Source organism: Ipomoea nil, unplaced genomic scaffold (assembly GCF_001879475.1).
Source record: "Ipomoea nil cultivar Tokyo-kokei standard unplaced genomic scaffold, Asagao_1.1 scaffold1074, whole genome shotgun sequence".
NCBI lineage: Eukaryota > Viridiplantae > Streptophyta > Magnoliopsida > Solanales > Convolvulaceae > Ipomoea > Ipomoea nil.
This window is the reverse complement of record NW_017617502.1, coordinates 341,479-364,188: the sequence shown is the minus strand read 5'-3', so window position 1 is coordinate 364,188 and position 22,710 is coordinate 341,479. Positions and strand designations below refer to the sequence as shown.

Sequence of the window (22,710 nt, the reverse complement as noted above, 5' to 3'; positions counted from 1 at the left end):
TTGAATCACCTAGATGATGCTGTTCTATTGGCGGCAGGCAAGAAAAGATGTTTTTTTATAAAGAAAAGCATGTACAACATCCCTCACTCACTTTTGGCAACACCAAATGTACATATCATGCTATATTATCTATACAACAACAAAGATTAGAATGTGGCAGCCAGTTACTTACATGACTTGTTGAAGCAAAGCCCCTGTAATCAGAGCCACTCTGCAAAGTATTAAGACTCAAAATCTCAAAGTACTCTGAAATACTCACACAGAAAGAAAAGGTTAAAGAAAGAGGCTTCTCCCTGTCAAACTCCTCTTGTAGATGACAACAATACATACCTTATACCGCAAACAACAAACAACCAAACACTTAATGTTAGTTACAACTCTCCAAACCCCACATCAATACATAATTCATTACCATCCAATTATGAAAAATTAAGCCACAAAACTCTACTTTCAAGTCTCAGATATATCCACTTTACACACAAATTTCGGAAAGGAAACGCTGATGATTGTATATACTTGTAGTCCTCAGTCTATTAGAAAAATTATATATGGGAAGAGAAGCAATAACTCCAAGTAAAGAGTTTTCGAATGACAAAATTATAACCAAAGCCTGCTTAGCACTGCTGTGAAATTACAAGACTGGATTGTGATGAATTAGATTTGAATCTCAGTACAAATACAAGGCACAAGTTACAGTTCAAGAGTTTTCTTGAAATAAAGAACCGAACCATATGGGTGACATTCCTAAGCTCTCCTAACATTAGTAAAATACTGGGGAGGCTCAGTTTGAAATAATAGAAAAGAATGTCAAAAAGTAACATTACAAACAATAGCAAACAAAACTGCAACACTTTTTCACATATATGATGGATAACACAGGTAATAAACTTCATGCCAATAATAGAAGCAGCTACCTCATCAGATCTACCATTTTTAAATTGTGCTTCCTTCGCCGCCATCTATGATGAGCTTTTTGCAATGTACTCTCACCAACCTTCTCCCTTTTTGACACTGTCAATACAAGAGATCAATCAACAATCAATTGGTAGGAGTAGACTAGAGAAGTCTACACTCAGTTTCGCATCGCAGCATGGAATACTAATACAATGGCCCTGTTTAGTACAGCTTATCAGCCAATTTTGGCTTATTTGACCACTATTAGATGTTTGACTTGGTTAAACAGCCAATATAAGTGTTTGATTAATTAACTTTTTGTAACAGTTTATTGCTCCAAAACACTAAAAATTCAAAATGCTGCTCAAAGCAGCTTTTTCGATAAGTCATTTTGCATGTAATCAACTATCACTAACAGCTAATTTACCAAACATCTTTCTACAATGCTATCAACTAGTCAAATTCACTAACCCAATCAGCTAACAGCTACTCGTATTTACCAAACACCCCCCATATGAGATGCTATATCCCAACAGTATTAATAGAAAACAACTGCCCTCATTGTGAACTCATTGCATTAAGAAAAATTGAACTGTTGATGCCAATTGCCACCCATTGTGCTAGATAGAATGATAGGCAATCAAGCACCAAACGTATTATGGATTAACCAATATACCATTTCCCCTACTCATTCAGATTCAAAAGAAGAACTTTGCTTCAACAAAAAAATTGCAGTAGAAAATTTTAAGTGCAAAGTTCAATAAAAGAACCTTTACACATAATATTTAAAAACAATTGACTGGGACTTCAGACTAACAATTTTAGAATAATCTTTAGGCAACTCTTTCATAAAATTCCACAATACAATTTTTTGCTCATTCTAATAGTCATTTGTGTTTAAATAGCACTGTTTCATTGTTTGAAAAAAGTTGGTTCCATAATCAATTAACCATTCAAGGAGCAAAGAAGCAATCTAATGTTGAATACTTGCTGCAAACTACATCTTAAAGCATCAATCAATTAAAACTAAGTTAAAACTCATCAAAGAAATTTGAAATAGCAATTGAAATTCAGGAAAGCGAAAGCTTTATACCTCCAAATTCATGGCACCAGAATAAGATCCGCTGATCATCCTCTTCTTCATCGAACTCATCACCGTATCCTAACTCGGCATCGCCTCGATAACCCGGTTCACTTCCATAGCCCGATTCAAACCCCAGACTGTCAAAGTTTCCATTTTGCAAGGCGAAGCTCAAATTCTCCTTATCTGCGCTCCCATGTTCCCTCTCTTGCCTCGAATTCCTGACTGCTTCGCTAACATCCGACGCCCAATTCGTATCCCCAATCACAAACAACTCCCCACTCGAGTCCGTCCCCGCCGCGACAAGGAAATCAGAGCAGGTCCCATTGGCCGCCGACGCCCCGACGGAACAACACCGCCGTCGGGTCCCACTTCGATCGCTGCCCGATCGCGACCCGCCGCGGCGGCGGCGCTTCCGAGCGCGCCAGCGGAGCCCGCCGCGCTTATGGGCAGATAGAGGGCGGTCGTCGTCGAACAAGCTGAGCTTGGAGAAGTCGATGGCGTCGAACGGAAACGACGTAGCCCGATCCGCACGACAAGGGCGCTTGTTAAGGAAGCCATTGGTGTGAATGGAGTAGAGCTTAGGTGGATCGGAGTCTGGGGGTCGAGTGTGAATCTGAAAGGGCCTCCAATTGTGCAGTTGGAATGTACAGGTGTCGAGAGCGTGCAGTGAAGCAGGTGGAACTTTGGGCGACATTGATGAAAGGAGGATTCTCAATTCTGTGGACAAAGAAATGTGGAAATTTTCTTCTTCTTCTTCTTCCTCTTCTTCTTCTTCTTCTTCTCCGGCGTATGTGTAAGGAAGAAGATTCTACAAGACAATGACTGACATGGACGAAAATCTATATAGATCTTTCTCGAATCTGCTTCTGGATATTACACCAATCCCGCCGGACCTATTCATCTTTCCTCATGACACCTGGCGCCTCAAATTTCATTTCTATAAATCAACACTCCTTTATACCCAATAATAAAATTAACTCCTAAACTTTATTCCAGAAGTGAATTAGGTACTTAAATTTTTAAAAGTTACAATTAAATATTTAAACATGTTAATTTTGAGCATTGAGACTTAAAAATAGATTGGTAACATGTAATTATAGGTTACTAGGATTCTGACGGGCCTTCAACCATATTTCGACCGAAAAAAACTGCCGAAACAGTTGCTAGTGTGGGTTGGCTGCCTTTTCCTTCGCCGGTGCTTTTGGTCAGAATATGGTAAGAGGCCCACTGAAGGTTCACCAGTACCTTAGTGACCTGTAATTACAAGTCACCAATCGGTTTTTAGGCATCAATGTTCTAATTGCAACCTTTGAAAGTTTAAGGACATAATTGACTTCTTGAATACAGTTCAGATGTTTATTTCACCATTTTTTTCAAAAAATAAAAAATATAGCGAGCCAGTTCACTATAAAAAAGATCGGAGTGTCCTTGTATTTAATGATATTTTAATAATTTTATTAACGAATGATAAAAATAATCACGTCACGATAATACTAAGACTAAGAAAGATGTTTCGAAACAAAAAATATATAAATAAAATTAACTCTTCTGTGAAACATTGGGAAACAGGAATTCCAAATGTAAGAAAGCAAAGGGAGAAGAGTGGGAAAGTAGTGGCGGATGGATGGAGTTATAATTATTGTTGTTGAGTGTTGACTTGTGATAGTTTTATACAACATATATACAGCACAAAGTCATCGATCAGTCATGGGTCAATAGGAACATATTTTTTGGAGTAGGGGGAGGGGGTACCCAACTATCACTAGTTTATAGTTTATACAATCAGAATTCTTCCACAAACCCTTCTTGGCTCTATCAACTTCCAGCATATCCAAGATTTCCGCTGGTGGATTAAGGAACTCCATCCATTCGCAATGCCTCCTTGGAGCAATGAATGACAAAAATATGAAAATTTTAAAAAACAATAATAAAATATAAAGAAAAATTCATTTAAAACTAGGGATGTCAATTTCAATCTACCCCGCGGATATTCATCCGAATCCACCTCATGTGAGTCGGTTTTTTTTTTTTTTTTTTTGGTAGTGGGTGATGGGTCGGGTGTGAGTCTTAAAAAATTAAACTCACGGTGGATCGGGTTGGATTCGAGTTCTATGTACAAACCCCGCCTAAAACCTCATCCGGCCCACCATGTAGTTATTTATAAGAGTTTTATAACTTTATGTAAATTTGTACTATTTTTTAAAATTAACAATTTAGTTATTATATTTAAATATTTCTATTATTTTATGTTTTAGTATAAGTAATAAATTTTATTATTTTATTATGTGTAAGTAATTTAAATATTATTTAAAAAATAAATAATAAGATTATAAGTGGTGGGTACCCGTAGTGGGCATCCGCATCTGGTGGGATTGAGGGTGGATTTTGAAAAAGTCCACCCGATGCGAATTGGGGGTGGGGATGGATGGAAAAAATATAAAGTGGGTCGGGTGATGGATGTAGCCCTCCCCAACTCACATCCGACCCATTGTCATCCATATTTAGAACATGCGGTTTCTTGTCAGAAATGTAAGTCTTAAATAAGTTTCTTTAAAATTCAAAATGATTTTTTTCGTTAAAATACAAAAAACGCTATCCTTAATCATTGTTGTTTCTCGTATTATATGAGAAATGCATGTTCCAAATAAGTTTCTTGTATCTTTAAAATTTAAAATGATTTTTTTTTTGGTTAAAATACAAAAAAACACATGTCCTTAATCATTGTTGTTTCTCGTATTATAGGAGAAATGCATGTCCCAAATGAGTTTCTTGTATCTTAACAAAAAAAAAAAAAAAAATCATTTATGAGACTGGCGTTTCTGACAAAAAAGTCCCAAATGAGTTTTTCTCTATATTATTCACTTTTTAAAACAATCATTTATGAGACTTGCATTTCTGATAAGAAAGTTCCAAATGAGTTTTTCTCTATATTATCCACTTTTTAAAACATTTTCATCTTTATCATTTTCTTCTCATTTCTTCCCATTTCAGTAATTCAGTCATTAACCCCCAGCACTCACAACCATGACATTCTTCAATTCCGTTCCCAAAGACCCATTACGAGCACATCTAACGGGTTTCTTTTCAAACTTCTCTCTCCTACAATATAGTCATGTTCTATTTTCTCCAAATCAACCAAAAACTTCCATGAAAAGTGCTCTAAAATTGTATCACATGTATATTCCTTTTTTATGCTAAAAGAAATTATACTTTTAATCCTTAAGTCATTCCCCTTTTGAAATTTGATCCCTATTTATTAAATTTGAACAAATTCAATGCTCAATTGTCCACAATATTACACATCTAGTTTGACATTTTATAATTGAAGGATTGAATGTGCACCATTATGAACAATCGAGAGATTAAGAGTATACGTACTATTTCTCTACGGATAACCGACTCAATAATTGCATGACAACAGAAACCCCAGTAATAATTACAGAGCATAAGCATACCAAATATAAATAGATTAGATTAGAAGCTGAGCTCCTAAAGTTTGTAAAGGAATTTAATGGTCACATAGGTGTTTCCAAACTTCCAGCAGTCTTTACACTATGATTACTAGACAGGTGAGCATTCTAGTTTGTATGACTAGTGTCTACCGAACTGACCCAATTGTGGGAGTATGCAGCGTGAAAACATAGGAGATGGGCACAGACAGCTGCATTTGCCTTTTGGGGATAACACCATCATCATAAAATTGCCCCAGACTTTCTTCATCAAAAGGGAATGACTCCCGGAGAAAGAAGAAACACTCCCTAGCCAACTTTTCAACCTGAAAGACCATCCATCATACACACACTGTAAATCGCACGTCTATTCAAGGAAATGAAAATAAAAACAATTTCCCATGTGCAAGTAGTGTGCAACCCACGTGCATTTCCCAAAAGAACAAAGAAAATTTGAACTACATTCGCTTCTTGAACCCGAATGCACACCCCAGATCCCAGTTCCCCTTCTCTTTGTTCCATTACCCATTGAGAGGGGTATAACACAGAGAAACAGGGGGAGAACTAGTATATTTGTCTAGGCAAAAAGGATTGCTGAAATGTAAGCATAAGCCTCCAAGTCCTCCCTTACTATGTGCAATCAAGGAGCATTAATGAGATGCCTGGGCATGAAAATGTAAAAAGTACCTGGAAATAGGAAAAGTGAATATTATTCATGGTTATGATTACTTCCACTCCATATAAGACATTTTCCAGCATCCGGATGGCTAAATGCTCGAAAAAGGCTTGTACTACGCTTTTCTGTTCTTCCAAATGTTCAGCATCAAACCTAGGAAACCATAATAAGCACTTGACATCATTCCATGGAATGGCACTCTCTCTAGAGGAGGGCATAATTGTTTGTTGAGGATGGGGAAGACCCCAGAGAACTCTAACACCAGCTGGCCTTTGGTCAAGTGTAGATTCATCTTGAAGAGAAGTGGTGGCGATTATGGAGGATGGCTTATAATGATATGCAATATTTGAAGAAAAATATAAATCTGTGTCATCCAGCACCAAGACACACCCATCTGAAGGCTCAGGAAAAAATCGCAAATAAAATGCAATATTAGTATCTTGATCTTCTGGGAGGCATGGCCCTGATTTATGGGATAAAAAAGATGGAACTGAATCATGTGAAAAGAAACATGAATCTCCGTTTCGGCAACCCTAGCAATTATGTCAACAAAACAAATTAGATACATCAGACATGGGAAGCAATAATGACATCAACAAATATTTAAATCTTAGTACATCGACCCCACTTTGCTGTTATAACCAAAACACAACAGAATGAGTACAACTTAAAATCTCCCAAAAGCAAAACCAAGGAAAGAGAGAGAATGCAAATGCACACACATACACATAAAAGGGATTCACTATAGTTGTACATGACATCAGTTTAAACATAGAACATCAACTTAACAAGCAGGCTAGTCAGGATATTGAAGCTGTTTTTGTTTGGTTTAATAACTTTGTTAATTGGAATTTGAAGACAGCAAGTAAAACATGTGGGGTGATGCTAGATCTGAAACAAGATATACCTGTAAAGAAAAGAAAAACTTGCAAACAGGCTTCTTTGCTTCTAAGGAATGAGAATATAAACATTGGCTGCCCCTATTGCACCGGCCTTTGATAAAAAATTTACAAAGTGAAGCCTCCCCAGTGATATGACCATCATGATGATCTCCAGATATATTCTCAGAAGACTGCATTCTCATCTGTTTAACAAGGAAGGAATAAGTACTGTCCACATGTCAACAGGACTCTGATTATGGAAGGAAAAGCAATACCTCTTTGACCACAGCTGCCAAACTTTTAGCCACTTCATTTTCCAAAAAATCATTTTGACCCAAAAAAGGCACAGCAGTGCACTTCCATATTTCAGGGTCTTGTTCAAGGAGTTTGTTAATAACTAATGCACCAGCAGCATCCTCATACTGATCAGACATTAGATCACATGTATGCTGAAAATTGTTTGCATAATAATAAGATGGCAGGCCATCTGAATTAACCAGAAACTCAGGTCGATACCGATGAAGAGAACCTATGATTTCATCATCTGCAAGAAAAATGTGTTCCATATAAAGGAAAACCAAATCTACAATAATAATTATAAATTTTAATAATCAGAAAACCTTACATATTTCAGCGACTTGGCGCAGTGCTGACAGAACAAGATTGTGAACTGAGCACCATTCTTCCTCGATTTTGGGAAGTAGAGTTTGTGTTTCGTCTGTTATGTCATGCTTTAAAAGCAGTGGCAACCTTTCAAGACGGTACTTGTCCTTCATTAAAAATACAAATGACTAGTGATTACATTGCGTCTCCAATCCACAAGGGTTTCAACTAGTTAGGGAAAAAAAATGATATTTTACCTTGAAAACACATTGCCAAAACTGGAAAGCGCATAAGTTTCCCATGCATATCACTTCTTTTCTACCAGTTAACCCAGTGCTCTTAGAATTTCCAGTGAAATAGTTATCAATTAACTCCATAAACTGTAATCCAATAACCTCCATTAACGAGAATAAAATAGTTTGAATAGTGAAACAAAACTTTCCATCTGAAAATTTAAAAATCAATGGCTAGTACCAAAGTATCCTGTCCAAACGGACGAAGAATAGGCAGAGGCTGCATGTCAAGCAATATACCAAGGATAATGCCTTCACGTAGCATTCCAATGGCCCCAAACTTGAGAATTAGTACAGAAGAATCAAATGAAAGAGTAAAACTGGAAAGCAATCTTCCATAAAATGTAGGCTCAGGTCGGCTCCTTGGAGATGGTTTCTGTAATGCGTGGATGTGAACAAGCAAATTCAAGGCATCATCAACAACATCAGGATCAGGAGGGTCCAACGCCTTTCGCAACAAGGCTAAAAGGAAATATGTATAAGTTTTGAGGATTTTTATTGAATACTGAAAACAGATCATCAAATTACATGCAAGGTGAGAGTGGCATATAGCAGAAACCAAAAGAACACAATATTAGCTATATACCTTTAGGGTCATTGATGGCCTTAGATTCAGCACAGCTTAGGAGCAGTATTTGCTGCCTTAAAGATAACTTCAATATTGACGGAGGCTCATAATCCTCCAATTGGTTGTAGAATGATCCTGTTACTAATCGATACACAAAACCATCACATGTACGCCCAGTCCTCCCTTGTCGTTGGTTTGCCTAGGCAGATAAACATTTGATATGAGAAACAAAACGAGTATAAAATATGTGTGTGTGTATGGTTCACTAGTTACCTGAGATTTTGAGACCCAGACAAGCTCTGCACAATCAGTTCTCCTATTGTTGTCCCAGAAAACTTGAAGAGAACGACACGAATCAATGACATAACCCACCTTGGGTATTGTAACTGAAGATTCTGCAATATTTGTAGCCAATATTACCTGTAACAATGTTGTGGAACAGAAAGAAATCAATTGCATGGAAGGTTGCAAAAAATCAGTTGAAGGGGAATTAAATTACGGCATCCAGCTTTAGTACCTCAATATCATAAAAAGTACAGAACTTGACATGATTCATGATTGAACATGAAAGCATGAACTGATAACCAAGGTAAGACAGAATGACAGATTACCTTTCGGTGTGACTGTAAGATTTTCATGGACATGAGAGCTTGTTCGATGTCAACACTACGATGTAAAATGTGAACCTTAAAACAATTACTGAAAGGCTTCAACAAGAACCATTGTTGTTCCAGTGAATAATATGTTGGAAGGAAGACCAAAATTCCCTTTTCAATGTCCCGTTCATTTTTATGAATGTGAATAATCAAATCATGTATGAGCCGATGCACTTCAGGCTTGATTTCAGCTTCTGCTGTGCTTGGGCTTGACCCAGAACAATAATCAGAAGATAAATGTTCTGATTCCCTTTTAAGAAGTTTAGCAACCTGTCAAGTGAAGTATTAGCAGAGCAGATGCCAAGTACTCGCACTAATAAAAAGAGCAGACACCAAGTATTTGTATGTAATCGGATATCCATCATTCATATTGCTAAAGGCCTAAAGTAAAATTCATAAAATGGATAGATAAATTTTGCTTAAGATATGATATTGAAAAAGAAGACATCCTTTTGAGTTTTGATACACGGGACTTGTGCCAAATAGTAATTCAATTATTCAAAAGATACACACAATACCTGTTCCAGATATAAAACCTTTCGTTGATAGATGACATGTTGATCAGAGCTAGGTATAGCTAGCACCTCTACTCTTTCACCCCTACCAAGATCCCCAAAGTATTCTTTATATCTTGCAATATCAGCAGTAGCAGACATCAATACAACCCTGAAAGTTCAAGCTTATTACAATTATTACAAGGCATGAAGATAATCATCCATAAGTTCATGATGCATGTAAAATTCCACACATTTGATTCTACTACCTCTTATGAAAATTTGGATGTTATAAGATCAGGTGATAGAAAAAAGAAAAAAAAAAACACATTGGAAAAAGAAAAATAAATTAAATTATCAAAGTAGAGTTAACCTCAGATCATTGTTTTTAATCAAAAACTGTTTGATACAAACAAGAACAAGATCCGACTCCACAGATCTTTCATGCACTTCATCAAGAATAATAACTTTGTACTTGAGTGCTTTCAAGCCCTTTTCTCTCATTTCATCCAAAAGAACTCCAGCAGTTTTGAAGACAATCATTGATCTGCAATAAAATATTGACACGATGAGATGTGTGTGTGTGCACGAGCATATATATATATATTTAAAAAGCTGCTGAAAGCAGATAGATCATGCAAGGATAGAGATAAAGAGGCAAGTTTCATTCATTCCCTCTGTACGTTAAAAACTGTCATCCTATTGAGATATCCAACAAAAACTGTCACATTCAATAATTTCAACAAAATTTATAACATGAACTTTTGCCACTGCTGGTCCTCAAATATTAAAATCAGCACTTCTAATGCACGACTTTGATATGTTTTTTTTTCCCATTTACATCCTTCAAGCCTAAAATCCGGTGACCACCTTCCTTCTGGAAGTCACATAAATTTTTCTTCCTTCTCCAGTAAGCACCAGATGCTATTCATCTTGCTCTCTAGAAAACATGATTTACCCTTAAAAAGTGTCGCACCTAGCATGTGACACTTCCCGGTAGGTGGTCACCAGATATTAGGTTGGAAGGACAGAAAGTGGAAAAATAAAATAAAAAAAATTAAAGTCACGTATAAAAGTAAGAATTTTAATAGTCAAGGATTAAAATTGACAGTGACATAATTAAGAATGACTTTCTAAAGATTTTACTACTAGGATGAAAGTGGCAAAAAATCTTCACAACAGCATTACCCAAAAAAGCCCTTTAATTAAGAATTTGAAATAAAATATTTAATACATTCAATACTCACATTTATGATGCGAAAAATCAAAATTATTATCCCACTTAATGAATTCTATAAATTGCAATAGATATACTCTCATAAATCCATGTATTTTTTCCAAAGGGCAGCTTTTGCCTAACAGCTGAAGTATATACATATCTAGTATAATTCACTTCAGAGTGGTAGAGAAGAACTTTAAAAGAAGTATCTTGGAAGAGGGAAAGGTAGATCAAATAGAAAATTAAGATTCTTCATTATTCCATAGAATGCATTTCTAACTATACATGTTGTCATCATTTTTTAGGCCAGAATGCAAGCTAACCTTGATAAACCTTCCTTAAAGACAATGATGAATGTAAGCATAAATGCTATAAATTCAGAGCAAATGCTGAAGGATCTTAAGAATCTTATCTTAAGAGAAATAAGGTCAATGACAACGACTTTCCATTTGCAGTTCATAGTCTAAGCTAGCATCTTTTTATTATTATTATTCTTCTTCTTCTTTTGGTAACTTAATCTAACATCTATTCTATGTATTAAGCATGTTAATATTCTATACGAAGTTATGAACAATCCAACAGCAGCAAACTCTAATTTTTAATAAAGAACAATCAAACATGCTCACATTTTTCTTTTTATAACAAATTCATGGTCTATGTGCCAAGACAAGGGTACTTGACCTGCCTTGAAAGAGTAAATTAGTTTCATAATACCAAGTCAAGAAACACATACAGAGAAGCCAAAGCACTACTCTCTCAGATTTCCATTAAAGTGTCATTATTTTGTCAGGCAAAGGAGAGAAAGTGAAGCAAATTGATTTCAAAAAGCGAATGTGATTCAGCCAGACCATGGATGAGTTACACATCTGTCAATTGATCAACAAGAGTACCTTGCAGAGAAGACCTTTGAGTGCCCTATGTGATACCCGACCTCTCCCCCTACTTCACAATTGCGAGCCCTTGCAACCATTTTAGCAACAGCTACTACTGCAAATCTCCTTGGCTGTGTGCACAGTATGGGTCCCAAATTCTTTTCTAGTAAAAACTGAGGGACTTGGGAGCTCTTCCCTTTATTGTTAAACAAAAAGTAAAGAAATAAATAAGCTGATCATGTCAATTGACTCATAACAATGAATACAATAATGAGAAATCATCTTTTATGCATTCCTACAATATGTTCACAGGATTTGACCCTAGCAGAGAAAATCAGTAAGCAACTACTCATAGGCATCATCATATATAATTATATTCTGTATTGATGGATGCATTATTGGCAGAACAAATTAGCACTGGAAGATTTTCTACATTCTCAAGCAATCAACATTGTCATGTTTGATGATACTGAAATCAAATATGTTCACAGCCAAACCCTGGAGACTAAATATTGCATTCACATACTACTACTACTTTGATCTCTCATGTCCTAAGGCATAATTCTCCTTTCATTTCCTTCCGATTGGAAATAAAATCAATTCCGTCCAGGTGAACCTGCCAGTGACAAGATAACTTCATTTGTGATTACTTATCTGAAATTTCATCGTTCGGTCATTCCTGACTCTTGTCGGATAGTTCTATGACTATAAATGTGTAATTTGAACAGCGATTAGCATAGAGATGCAAAGAAATGAAAACTACGGGGATAATACGGGGGGAAACAACTATACGGAGTAAAAAATGAAGATTAAAAAAAACACATAAACAAAGGCCCAACGCAAGGAGAAAAATGAGAGGAAAAAGAATGCTAGACGTTACCGCAGCCAGTATCGCCGACGATAAGAGTGACGCGGTTCTCTAGGATTTTTCCGACGATTTTTTCCCTCATTGCGGTTATAGGCAAAGGAGGGAACGTCGACGATGATGAAGAAGACGAGGAACCCGATGAGAACGGTTCCGGTAGTGAAGAAGAGTGCGATGAAGTCGGTGATGTCGACATCTCCTCCGGCTCTTCGTCGCCGGCGAAAGAAGTGATCAGAAGGAAGGAAGCAAGCAAGACTGTGGTTTACAGTGCTAAGCAAGACTTCGCTTTGGCAGGCTGTAGCAAAGCAGTCTACTCTGGTATTGCAATACGCGCGCGTTTCGGGAGATAAATAGCAGTGGCCCCACCTGTCAAAACCTTTTCCTGAACATCCGCTACGCGCTAGAACGTGCACGTGACTGACCAAACTGAATTCGTCACCCAAAAACCACTCTTTTTTATCTTCAATTTATTGGTGATAGGTTACTTTTATTGTGACATGACTAATTTAAATTTTTTGATAAGTTTTTTTTTGAAAGGGGTCGGTGTGGCATTTTACTCAAAATAAGCTAAAATAGTGTCAGGTGGGACATAGTCCCAGTACATCGAAGTAATATAATGTGAAGCAGTAGCTGCTAAAGTATGAGCTAAATAATTACCTGATATAGGAATAAATTTAATATGACAATAATTAAACGAAGCTATATAAGTCCTGCATCTGTCTATGGCATAGCCAGAATATGAACGCACTGAGGTAGTCGATGATAAGTATTGTTGTAGCGCTAAACAATCTGTATACACGTCTACAGAGTGTTCGCCCCGGTCTCGTAACCATGATAGAACCTCCTTGCATGCTACGGCCTCGGCCATGAGTGGTGAGAAACACTCAGGCAGCATAGTAACGAAGGCCGAGACATAAGCGCCTTCTCCATTGATGATTACCGCCCCAACCGCTGCCTTGTTCGTTGCATGGTGATAACTTGCGTCGAAGTAGCATACTAGCCGTTGATCCCCATCCGGCAGTGGCTGTAGCGTAGCATGGGATGCATGGAATACGGCTTGGGGCGTTTGGGGTGCTGTTGCCGTGGCGCTTCCTTCCGGCCGGCAGTCCGGATGAACTTGGCACCAAGATTGCACGGCTGCCAGCATCACTTGTATAATCCCGTCCGGTCGCGGAAGACATGCTTCCCAAACCGCACGATTCCTTGCCCGCCATATGTAGTATAGAATTGCAGCTGCATACATTATCCCATTAGAATCATGAATTTTTAACAATTCACTAAACCAATCATGAAAAATGTTCGTCACAATATTTGGGATTGGTAGGCGGGATAAGTTAAAAAAGTAACTTGGTGCCGCCAGATTACAAGGTTCTTAGTTTATTGTAAATGTATATAATTAGAGATAAATCTCACAAATTAATGTATAAATTTATATCAAGGACAAAGGACATTTTATTTTGAATAAACATAAATATAAATATCCATATTTAATTTATTGTAAGATACCCTTCCCCAAAAAAACAAAAATTATTCTTAGGCATATATACTATATATTTGTTGAATCCTTATATCATGGACTAGGGTTCACAATGCACTGTAGACTTTGGTGCATGTATATATGTCTTAATATTCCTTTATAATGCTTTATTTAGAAAAAAAAATCTAATAAAATCAATTCATAATCTTAAATTTTTATACAACTTCGAATTTAAAAAATTCAAGTTTGTTTTTCAAATTTAGACCATTAAATAGGAATAGGAATGTTATATAATGAATTCATGGAATTCCTTTATAAAGCTTTATTTGGAAAAAAAATCTAATATAATAAATTAATAACCTTAAATTTTTATACAAGTTTGAAATTTAAAAATTCAAGTTTTTTCCAAACTTTGTACCATTATATAGAAATTTTATATAATGAATTCATAACATTCCTTTATAAAGCTTTATTTGGGTAGAAAAAATCCAATATAATGAGTTCATAACCTTAAATTTTTATACGAATTTTATATAATGAATTTAAAACATACAATTTTCCCCTAAATTTGGAAAATTATATAGGAATTTTATATAATGTATTCATAATATTCATTTATAACCCTTTATTTGGAAAAAAATATAATATAATATAAATATATAATGAATTCATAACCTTAAATTTGTATACAAGTCTGATTTAAAAAAATTCATGTGTTTTTTTTTTTTGTTTTTTTTTTTTTTTCAAATTTGGACCATTAGATAGGAATTTTATATAATGAATTCATTCTTCCCAAATATATAATGAATTCATAACATTCCTTTATGAAGCTTTATTTGGGAAAACAATCAAAATCTAATATAATGAATTCATAACGTTAAATTTTTATATTACATACTGAATTTTAAAAATTCAATTTTTTTTTCCAAATTTGGACCATTATATAGGAATTTCATTTTATGAATTCATAACGTAACACTCCTTTATAAAGCTTTATTTGGGAAAAAAAATCAAAATTCCTAATATAATGAATTCATAGCCTTAAATTTTCATGCAAATTTTACATAATGAATTTAGAACACCGTTTTTTTTTTTTTTTTTCCCTCAAATTTGGACCGTCATATAGGAAATTATATATTGAATTGATAGCATTCATTTATAAAGCTTTATTTGAAAATAAAAATAAAAATTTGGTCCCGTTAAAATTTCCGCCCGAGTCACTAGATGACCGAGTAATTTATCTAATTTTTATTTTAAAATTTATTTTAATAATTTTTAAATTTAAAAAATTATAAATAATAAAATAATAAAATAAAATAAATGCCGGCTACCCCACCCTCCTCCTTCGTTTTTGCAGGAGACAAAGGAGGAGGGGGTGGTTGGCGTTCTCTCCCCCTCCCCCCCCTCCAGCAAAGACGAAGGAGGAGGGTGTGGGGTGACCGTCGTTTATTTTATTTTATTTTATTTTTTAAAGTTTTTTTTTAATTTAAAAATTATTAAAATAAAAATTAAATAAATTAGCCTCACTGGTGACTTGCCTGGAAAATTTGACGGTATGACCAAATGTGATACAGATTAAATAGTCATGCACATAATTTGGAAATTTTAATAGTCAAGAACTAAAATTGATACATATATTATAGTTGAGGGAATAAAAATGATATTTTCTCCATTATTATCTTACCTCATAAATTTTATTATTTTAAAATATAAAGTACATTATACTTTATTCGAACTAATAAAATAAATTATTCTAGCACATAAAGTACATTATTTTAACTCATAAAATACATTATCTTACCCCAGAAATTTCATTATTCTAACACATATAGAGTACATTATTTTAACACAAAGTATATTATTTTTACACATAAAGTACATTATTTTAACTTATAAAATACATTATCTTATCATAGAATATTCATTATTCTAACACGTATACGGAGTAAGTTTTTTTTTTTTTTTTTTCTTAACATCAAAATGTTGTCCTTTTTAATCGTGATCCACACCATTGGGTGAATTTGTCCTTTAAAATTAACTAGCATGATACCCGTGCGATGCACGAAAAATTACATGTAAAATGCATGTTATATTATCTGAATAATATATTATAAGAATTATAAGAAGTTAATATTGTATTATTTATTAGTTATAAGAAATGAGATTTCTATTATAATTTGGTATTAAAATTTAGTATAAATATATAATACATAATAGATTAAATATAGAAATTTGGAATGTGTAATTAGTAAGACATAAAATATTTATTAACATTTGAATATATATAAGGGGAATGTGTATTACAAATTAATCAAAATTACATGGCTTTCAAAAAAAAAATCAAAATTACATGGCTAGTATTCGACCTGTGCCATGTACGGACACAAATTTTAAAATTTTATTGTTACTCAATTTTTTTTTTGAAAGGATTGTTACTCAGTTTAGCTTTAAATAAGTGAAACATATAGCCCAACTAATATATAAAATGTTTCATCTAATGGTGGTATAGTTTCTCAGACCTAGCCCAACAAATATTTCTGAAGTCCAAAAATAAACCCGGCCCATGACCCACGTATAAAATGGAAGAAACAGGTTTGAGGCCACCTGTTCTTTACCTTAATTCCTCGTTCAGCATCTCTGTTCATATCTCTCTACTTTGTTTTCTAGCAATTTCGCTCCACCCTTCCAAAATCAAACTCTAAATCGTCTTTATACTTCCCAAATAATCCACAAGACCCCAAAAATTACACAATACTTGCGTTTGATTCGGAAGTCGTTACTGTTTTTGACTAAAGAAACCCTACATTGCGAAAGTTCAAAATCACGATTTCAGACAGAATTAAAGGTAATCCTATCGCGAAAGTTAATTTTTTTCGATCTAAATATTTTGATTACTGTACGCATTACATCGTTTTTGTTATAGGGTTAGATAATAATATGAAATTATTATTATTATTATTATTATTATTATTATTATTATTATTATTATTATTATTATTATTTATTTTATTTATTTATTTATTTTTTTTTTTTTTGCATTTGAAATATGTATATGGGTTCGATTCACTTGCATGCATAAGATTTTTAAAATTTTTATGCTCCAATACATACATAAATTGTTTTTACAGTAATAATTTTAAAAAATTAAAAAGAACATTATTATGTAAACTTGAATTATTTAAAGATTATACAACAATTTTAATATTTAAATAACCGCGAATAATGTTACGATTCTTAATTAATTTAATCCTACTATCTAAATGTAAAATTAACACTATTCGCGGTAAAAAAAAAAAAAAATCATTTGTTCAATTTATTTAAATTATCGTAATACTATTATAAAGCAAAATTGATATTTGTAAGTGGTAATAAATTGCTGTTAGATTATTTTGATATTTGTTTAATTTGAAAGATTTTTTAGAAAAAGGAAATTTTTCCTTGGCATCTATATTAATTGGTCCAGCATACTGCTTTTTAAATTCTAGAAACATAAAAACTGAGGTTGCAGTTCCTTTCACTACAAAATATGTAAATCTCTATTATAAGGGATTTTAAATAATCATTCGAATATATATGATTTTTGATTGATCCATTGATTAAACAACTAGATATAAATTGCCCGATCTTACCACGTGCCATCCTACCACGTGATCTTCCACTCTTTAGGACCAACCATGCAATTTTAGATATAGGGGGTGTTTGGCAATCAGCTGATAGCTTATAGCTGGTTTGGTTAACTAATAATTGATAGTTGATTGAGTTAGTTGATTTGTCTAGATGATTGTATCAACGGATTATAAAAAAGTGTTTGGTAAATTAGTTGTTTACTTTTAGTTGATGGGAGGTAAAATGACCTATAAGGGCATCAAGGGAATTCTATTAATTTCTTAATTCTTAAATTATTTTTACAATTTATTATTATTATTATTATTATTATTATTATTATTATTATTATTATTATTATTATTATTATTATTTTGAGAAGATTATATTATTATTATTATTATTATTATTATTATTATTATTTTGAGAAGATTATATTATTATTATTATTATTATTATTATTATTATTATTATTATTATTATTATTATTATTATTATTATCCCTAAATTGAAAATTGAAGAGAAAGCACTAATTGAAGATAAGGCACTAATTTTGAGCTGCGAAGTGCGAATTGAAGAGATGCCACCGTGTGTAGGACTAGCGACAATCAGCGAGGGTAGCAATGATTGGCATGGTGCGGTGGATCGGAGAAGGAAGCCGTAAAGGTGAGAAGAGGTGGATTAGAGACCGTGGAGAGAAGCGGTGGATCGGAGATGGCGTGTGACGGTGGAGAGAAAAGGCAGACCAGAGAAGGCAGTCACGAAGGAAGCGAGATGATGCGAAGCAGCGAAGGTATGTTACTGAATGATTAGTGATTAAGGGATAAAGTTGCCATTTACTCTATCAGCTATGTAGAAACGCTGCAGTGTCCAGCGTTTTGTATTTTGGCTGATTGGCATTGGCCTAATCATCCAAGACCAAAGTTGCCCCTTCAATTTGCAACTTTGCCATTTGCGTGATAAAGTTGCCATTTGCGTGTTTGCCGTTAACTCCTTAAAAAAAATTCATGTTTCGAATGTACACCATTGTATAATAAAAAACACAGAATTTTATATCTAAAAACATAGAATTGTATACCTGAAAACTCAGATTTTTATAACTGAAAATTTCATATTTCGAATGTACAGAATTATATAATAGAAAACACATAATTTTATATCTGAAAACACAGAATTGTATACCTAAAAACACAGAATTTTATAATCGAAAACACAGAATTTTATAATCGAAAACACAGAATTTTATAACTGAAAACACAGAATTTTATACCTGAAAACACATTATCTTTTCTGAAAGGATAAAAATCTCCTGTTTCGAATGTACAGAATTTTATACCTGAAAACACAAAATTTTATAACTGAATACACATACATTTTTGTTGCGTTAATTCCCCACACAACTTAACAAAACGACGTCGTTTTGGGAGGCGTGAGGCGCACATTGCTATGTACACTGTGGTGCATGGTATAACGATGGTAAGATTTGGGAGTACATGTAGTAGAACTCATTGTGTGGACCATGGTCCACATAACTGACATAGCTGTGTGAACCATACTATCAAATCAAATAATGTACATTTAGTATAAAATAATATACTTTTAGTATATTGTATTCAATGAAAGTAAATTATTTTATATAGTGTACATTTTGTACACGAATAATGTATTTTTAGTATATTAAAAATGTACTTTTTTGTTATGGTCATACAACACTTTGTGGATTTAGTGCACACAATAAATTGCCATGAATGGGTTGAGTTGGAACCTACTAGATTACTCATTTCCGGGAGCAATAATTTTTTATGGGTGAAGATGTAACATGTTTTTTTTTTTTTTTTTTTTAATTATTATTATTTTTAAATTGTAGTTGTTGAAGCCACAAACACAAAGGATGATGCACATTTTCCAGCGTTCTCATTTCCCCAACTCGAGAGCGCATGTTTCTTCTATCTGGCCATTTCTCTATCATTTCATGCACTCGCTTTCACCCAATTCAGATTTCGCCCGTCTCTCCCAGCTCTTACAAGGCCGGATTCCCAGTTCTCATCTCTTCCAAATCCACGCTCGTGTTTTTCGTATTGGCGCACACCAAGACAACCTCGTAGCTACTCGCCTTGTCGGCCAGTACCCGTCGAAGCTAGCTCTCCGCGTTTTCCATCACCTGCAGAAGACCAATCTTTTCCCTTTCAACGCCATTGTCCGAGTGTTGTCTGAAGAGGGTTTATATTTTGATGCGTTTTTGGTGTATAAAAAATTGAAAAAGTTAAAGTTCCTCTCTCCCAATGACTTGACGTTTTCTTTTCTCCTTAAAGCTTGTACCTGCACCAGTGATTCAACTTATGTTCAGCAGGTTCATGCCCACATTGTAAAGTTTGGGTTTTTAGTTAATTCTTTTGTATGTAATGGTTTGTTGAGCGTGTACGCTAAGACCCTGAAAGATTTCGACTCTGCTTGTAAATTGTTTGACAAAATGCCTCAAAAGGATGCGATTTCTTGCTGGACTTGTTTGATTTCGGGATATGCCAAGTCGGGTCAATCTGAGAAAGCTCTGTCAATATTCTTGTCAATGGTTAAGGGGAATTTGAGACCTGAGAAGGATACTATGGTTAGTGTACTATCTGCTTGTTCTAATCTTGATTTTGTACAGGTTGAGAATTGGATCAGGAAATTATCAGACACAGTTAACCATTATGATCTGAAAGATTTTAGCTTTGACTCTGTGAAAACTGTTCTTGTTTATTTGTATGGTAAATATGGAGAGGTTGATAAGAGTGGGGAGATGTTTGATCAGATATCAGTTGATGGGAAGAGAAGTGTGGTTTCTTGGAATACCATAATTGGTGCCTATGTCCAAAATGGATGTGCTTTGGAGGCTATAAGTCGTTTTCGGTTGATGTCAGAGCAATGGAAGTGTAGTCCCAACCATATTACAATGGTTAGTGTGCTCTCAGCTTGTGCTCAAGTTGGTGATTTGGACCTTGGTGTTTCGGTCCATGAGCACATGAAATCGAGGCAGCAACGAGAGGGAGTTGGAGTACTTTCAAACAAAAACCTTGCAACCGCGTTGATAGATATGTACTCCAAATGTGGGAGTTTGGAGAGGGCGAGGGAAGTGTTTGATGAGATGGTTGCAAAAGACGTGGTCTCATTCAATGCCATGATCATGGGCCTAGCGAGCAATGGTGAAGGGGAGAATGCGGTGAGACTTTTTGCCAGAATGCTAGAGCTCAATCTGAAACCAAATGCTGGCACATTCCTTGGCATCCTATGTGCTTGCAGCCACTCAGGACTATTGCAGAAAGGCCGGGAGATGTTCAAGGAGATGATGAGCCAGCGCTTCTCCATTGCCCCGAAACTAGAGCACTATGCTTGCTACATTGACCTCCTTGCTCGAATGGGTTGCATTGCAGAAGCGCTTGAAGTGGTTACCTCGATGCCTTTTGAACCAAACAATTTCGTGTGGGGGGCTCTGCTCGCTGGCTGCCTGCTTCATAACAAACTAGAACTTGCCAATTTCATCTCTTCCAAGCTTGTTCAGGTGGATCCACATAGCTCTGCTGGCTATGTGATGCTGTCCAATGCATTTGCCATAGATCATCACTGGAACAATGTTTCAGGGCTGAGATCTTCCATGAAGGAAAGCGGGGTAACCAAGCAGCCCGGTTGTAGTTGGATCAGCATTGAAGGAAATGTGCATGAGTTCCTTGCAGGATCTGCAACAAATTTTCAAGATGGAATAATACATGATGCACTTGAGGGATTACTGAAGGAGATGAAATTACCAAGTGCATAGAGAATTTGATAGATTTGGTTTTCCTTTATATGGAACACAGTTTTCTTGCAGATGATGAAATCCTAGGTTCTCTTCATCGGTATCGACCCGAGTTTCTGGTTAATTCAGATGGCCTGCCATCTTATTATTATGCAAACAATTTTCAGCATACATGTGATCTAATGTCTGATCAGTATGAGGATGCTGCTGGTGCATTAATTATTAACAAACTCCTTGAACAAGACCATGAAATATGGAAGTGCACTGCTGTGCCTTTTTTGGGTCAAAATGATTTTTTGGACAGTGAAGTGGCTAAAAGTTTGGCAGCTGTGGTCAAAGAGGTATTGCTTTTCCTTCCATAATCATCAGAGTCCTGTTGACATGTGGACAGTACTTTTACATTTTCATGCCCAGGCATCTCATTAATGCTCCTTGATTGCACATAGTAAGGGAGGACTTGGATTTAGGCTTATGCTTACATTTCAGCAATCCTTTTTGCCTAGACAAATATACTAGTTCTCCCCCTCTTTCTCTGTGTTATACCCCTCTCAATGGGTAATGGAACAAAGAGAAGGGGAACTGGGATCTGGGGTGTGCATTCGGGTTCAAGAAGCGAATGTAGTTCAAATTTTCTTTGTTCTTTTGGGAAATGCACGTGGGTTGCACACTACTTGCACATGGGAAATTGTTTTTATTTTCATTTCCTTGAATAGACGTGCGATTTACAGTGTGTGTATGATGGATGGTCTTTCAGGTTGAAAAGTTGGCTAGGGAGTGTTTCTTCTTTCTCCGGGAGTCATTCCCTTTTGATGAAGAAAGTCTAGGGCAATTTTATGATGATGGTGTTATCCCCAAAAGGCAAATGCAGCTGTCTGTGCCCATCTCCTATGTTTTCACGCTGCATACTCCCACAATTGGGTCAGTTCGGTAGACACTAGTCATACAAACTAGAATGCTCACCTGTCTAGTAATCATAGTGTAAAGACTGCTGGAAGTTTGGAAACACCTATGTGACCATTAAATTCCTTTACAAACTTTAGGAGCTCAGCTTCTAATCTAATCTATTTATATTTGGTATGCTTATGCTCTGTAATTATTACTGGGGTTTCTGTTGTCATGCAATTATTTAGTCGGTTATCCATAGAAAAATAGTACTTCGTACCAATTGTACTCTTTTTTTTTTTTTTTTGGAGAAAAATACTTGGTACTCGTATAATATATTTAAAGAGAAAATAGATAGTTTTTTTAAAAATCAATAGTTGATTAATATAAGGACAATATAATATATTTTTTTTCGAAGATAA

At 35.0% G+C, this 22,710-nt stretch overlaps 3 protein-coding genes across 4 annotated transcripts; 1 reads left to right on the top strand and 2 right to left on the bottom strand.

Annotated features, from left to right (window-relative positions):
* Positions 1-2,861, bottom strand: LOC109182515. Of its 2 annotated transcripts, XM_019332645.1 has the most exons (3): positions 1,988-2,853; positions 915-1,011; positions 195-330 (listed from the first exon to the last, which is right to left on the bottom strand). In XM_019332645.1, exons 1-3 carry the CDS (start codon positions 2,670-2,672, stop codon positions 297-299), a joined length of 816 nt encoding a protein of 271 aa, XP_019188190.1. In that variant the 5' UTR covers positions 2,673-2,853; the 3' UTR covers positions 195-296. The 2 variants fall into 2 exon arrangements, with proteins under 2 accessions (XP_019188189.1, XP_019188190.1); XM_019332644.1 differs by lacking the exon at positions 915-1,011 and having other exon boundaries at positions 1-330; positions 1,988-2,861.
* A 2,563-nt stretch (positions 2,862-5,424) lies between these two features.
* On the bottom strand, positions 5,425-12,873 carry LOC109182917 (DExH-box ATP-dependent RNA helicase DExH8). The gene is made up of 14 exons (XM_019333170.1): positions 12,570-12,873; positions 11,708-11,885; positions 9,972-10,145; positions 9,623-9,770; positions 9,060-9,374; positions 8,722-8,868; positions 8,467-8,647; positions 8,062-8,342; positions 7,845-7,967; positions 7,610-7,754; positions 7,260-7,528; positions 7,011-7,187; positions 6,115-6,636; positions 5,425-5,753 (listed from the first exon to the last, which is right to left on the bottom strand). The coding sequence occupies exons 1-14, from the start codon at positions 12,748-12,750 to the stop codon at positions 5,577-5,579; spliced, it is 3,018 nt and encodes a 1,005-aa protein (XP_019188715.1). The 5' UTR covers positions 12,751-12,873; the 3' UTR covers positions 5,425-5,576.
* A 3,761-nt stretch (positions 12,874-16,634) lies between these two features.
* On the top strand, positions 16,635-22,489 carry LOC109182546 (pentatricopeptide repeat-containing protein At1g08070, chloroplastic-like). Its single transcript, XM_019332689.1, has 4 exons — positions 16,635-16,876; positions 18,231-18,427; positions 19,502-21,747; positions 22,161-22,489. The coding sequence occupies exon 3, from the start codon at positions 19,526-19,528 to the stop codon at positions 21,425-21,427; it is 1,902 nt and encodes a 633-aa protein (XP_019188234.1). The 5' UTR covers positions 16,635-16,876; positions 18,231-18,427; positions 19,502-19,525; the 3' UTR covers positions 21,428-21,747; positions 22,161-22,489.
* Positions 22,490-22,710: the final 221 nt, after the last annotated feature.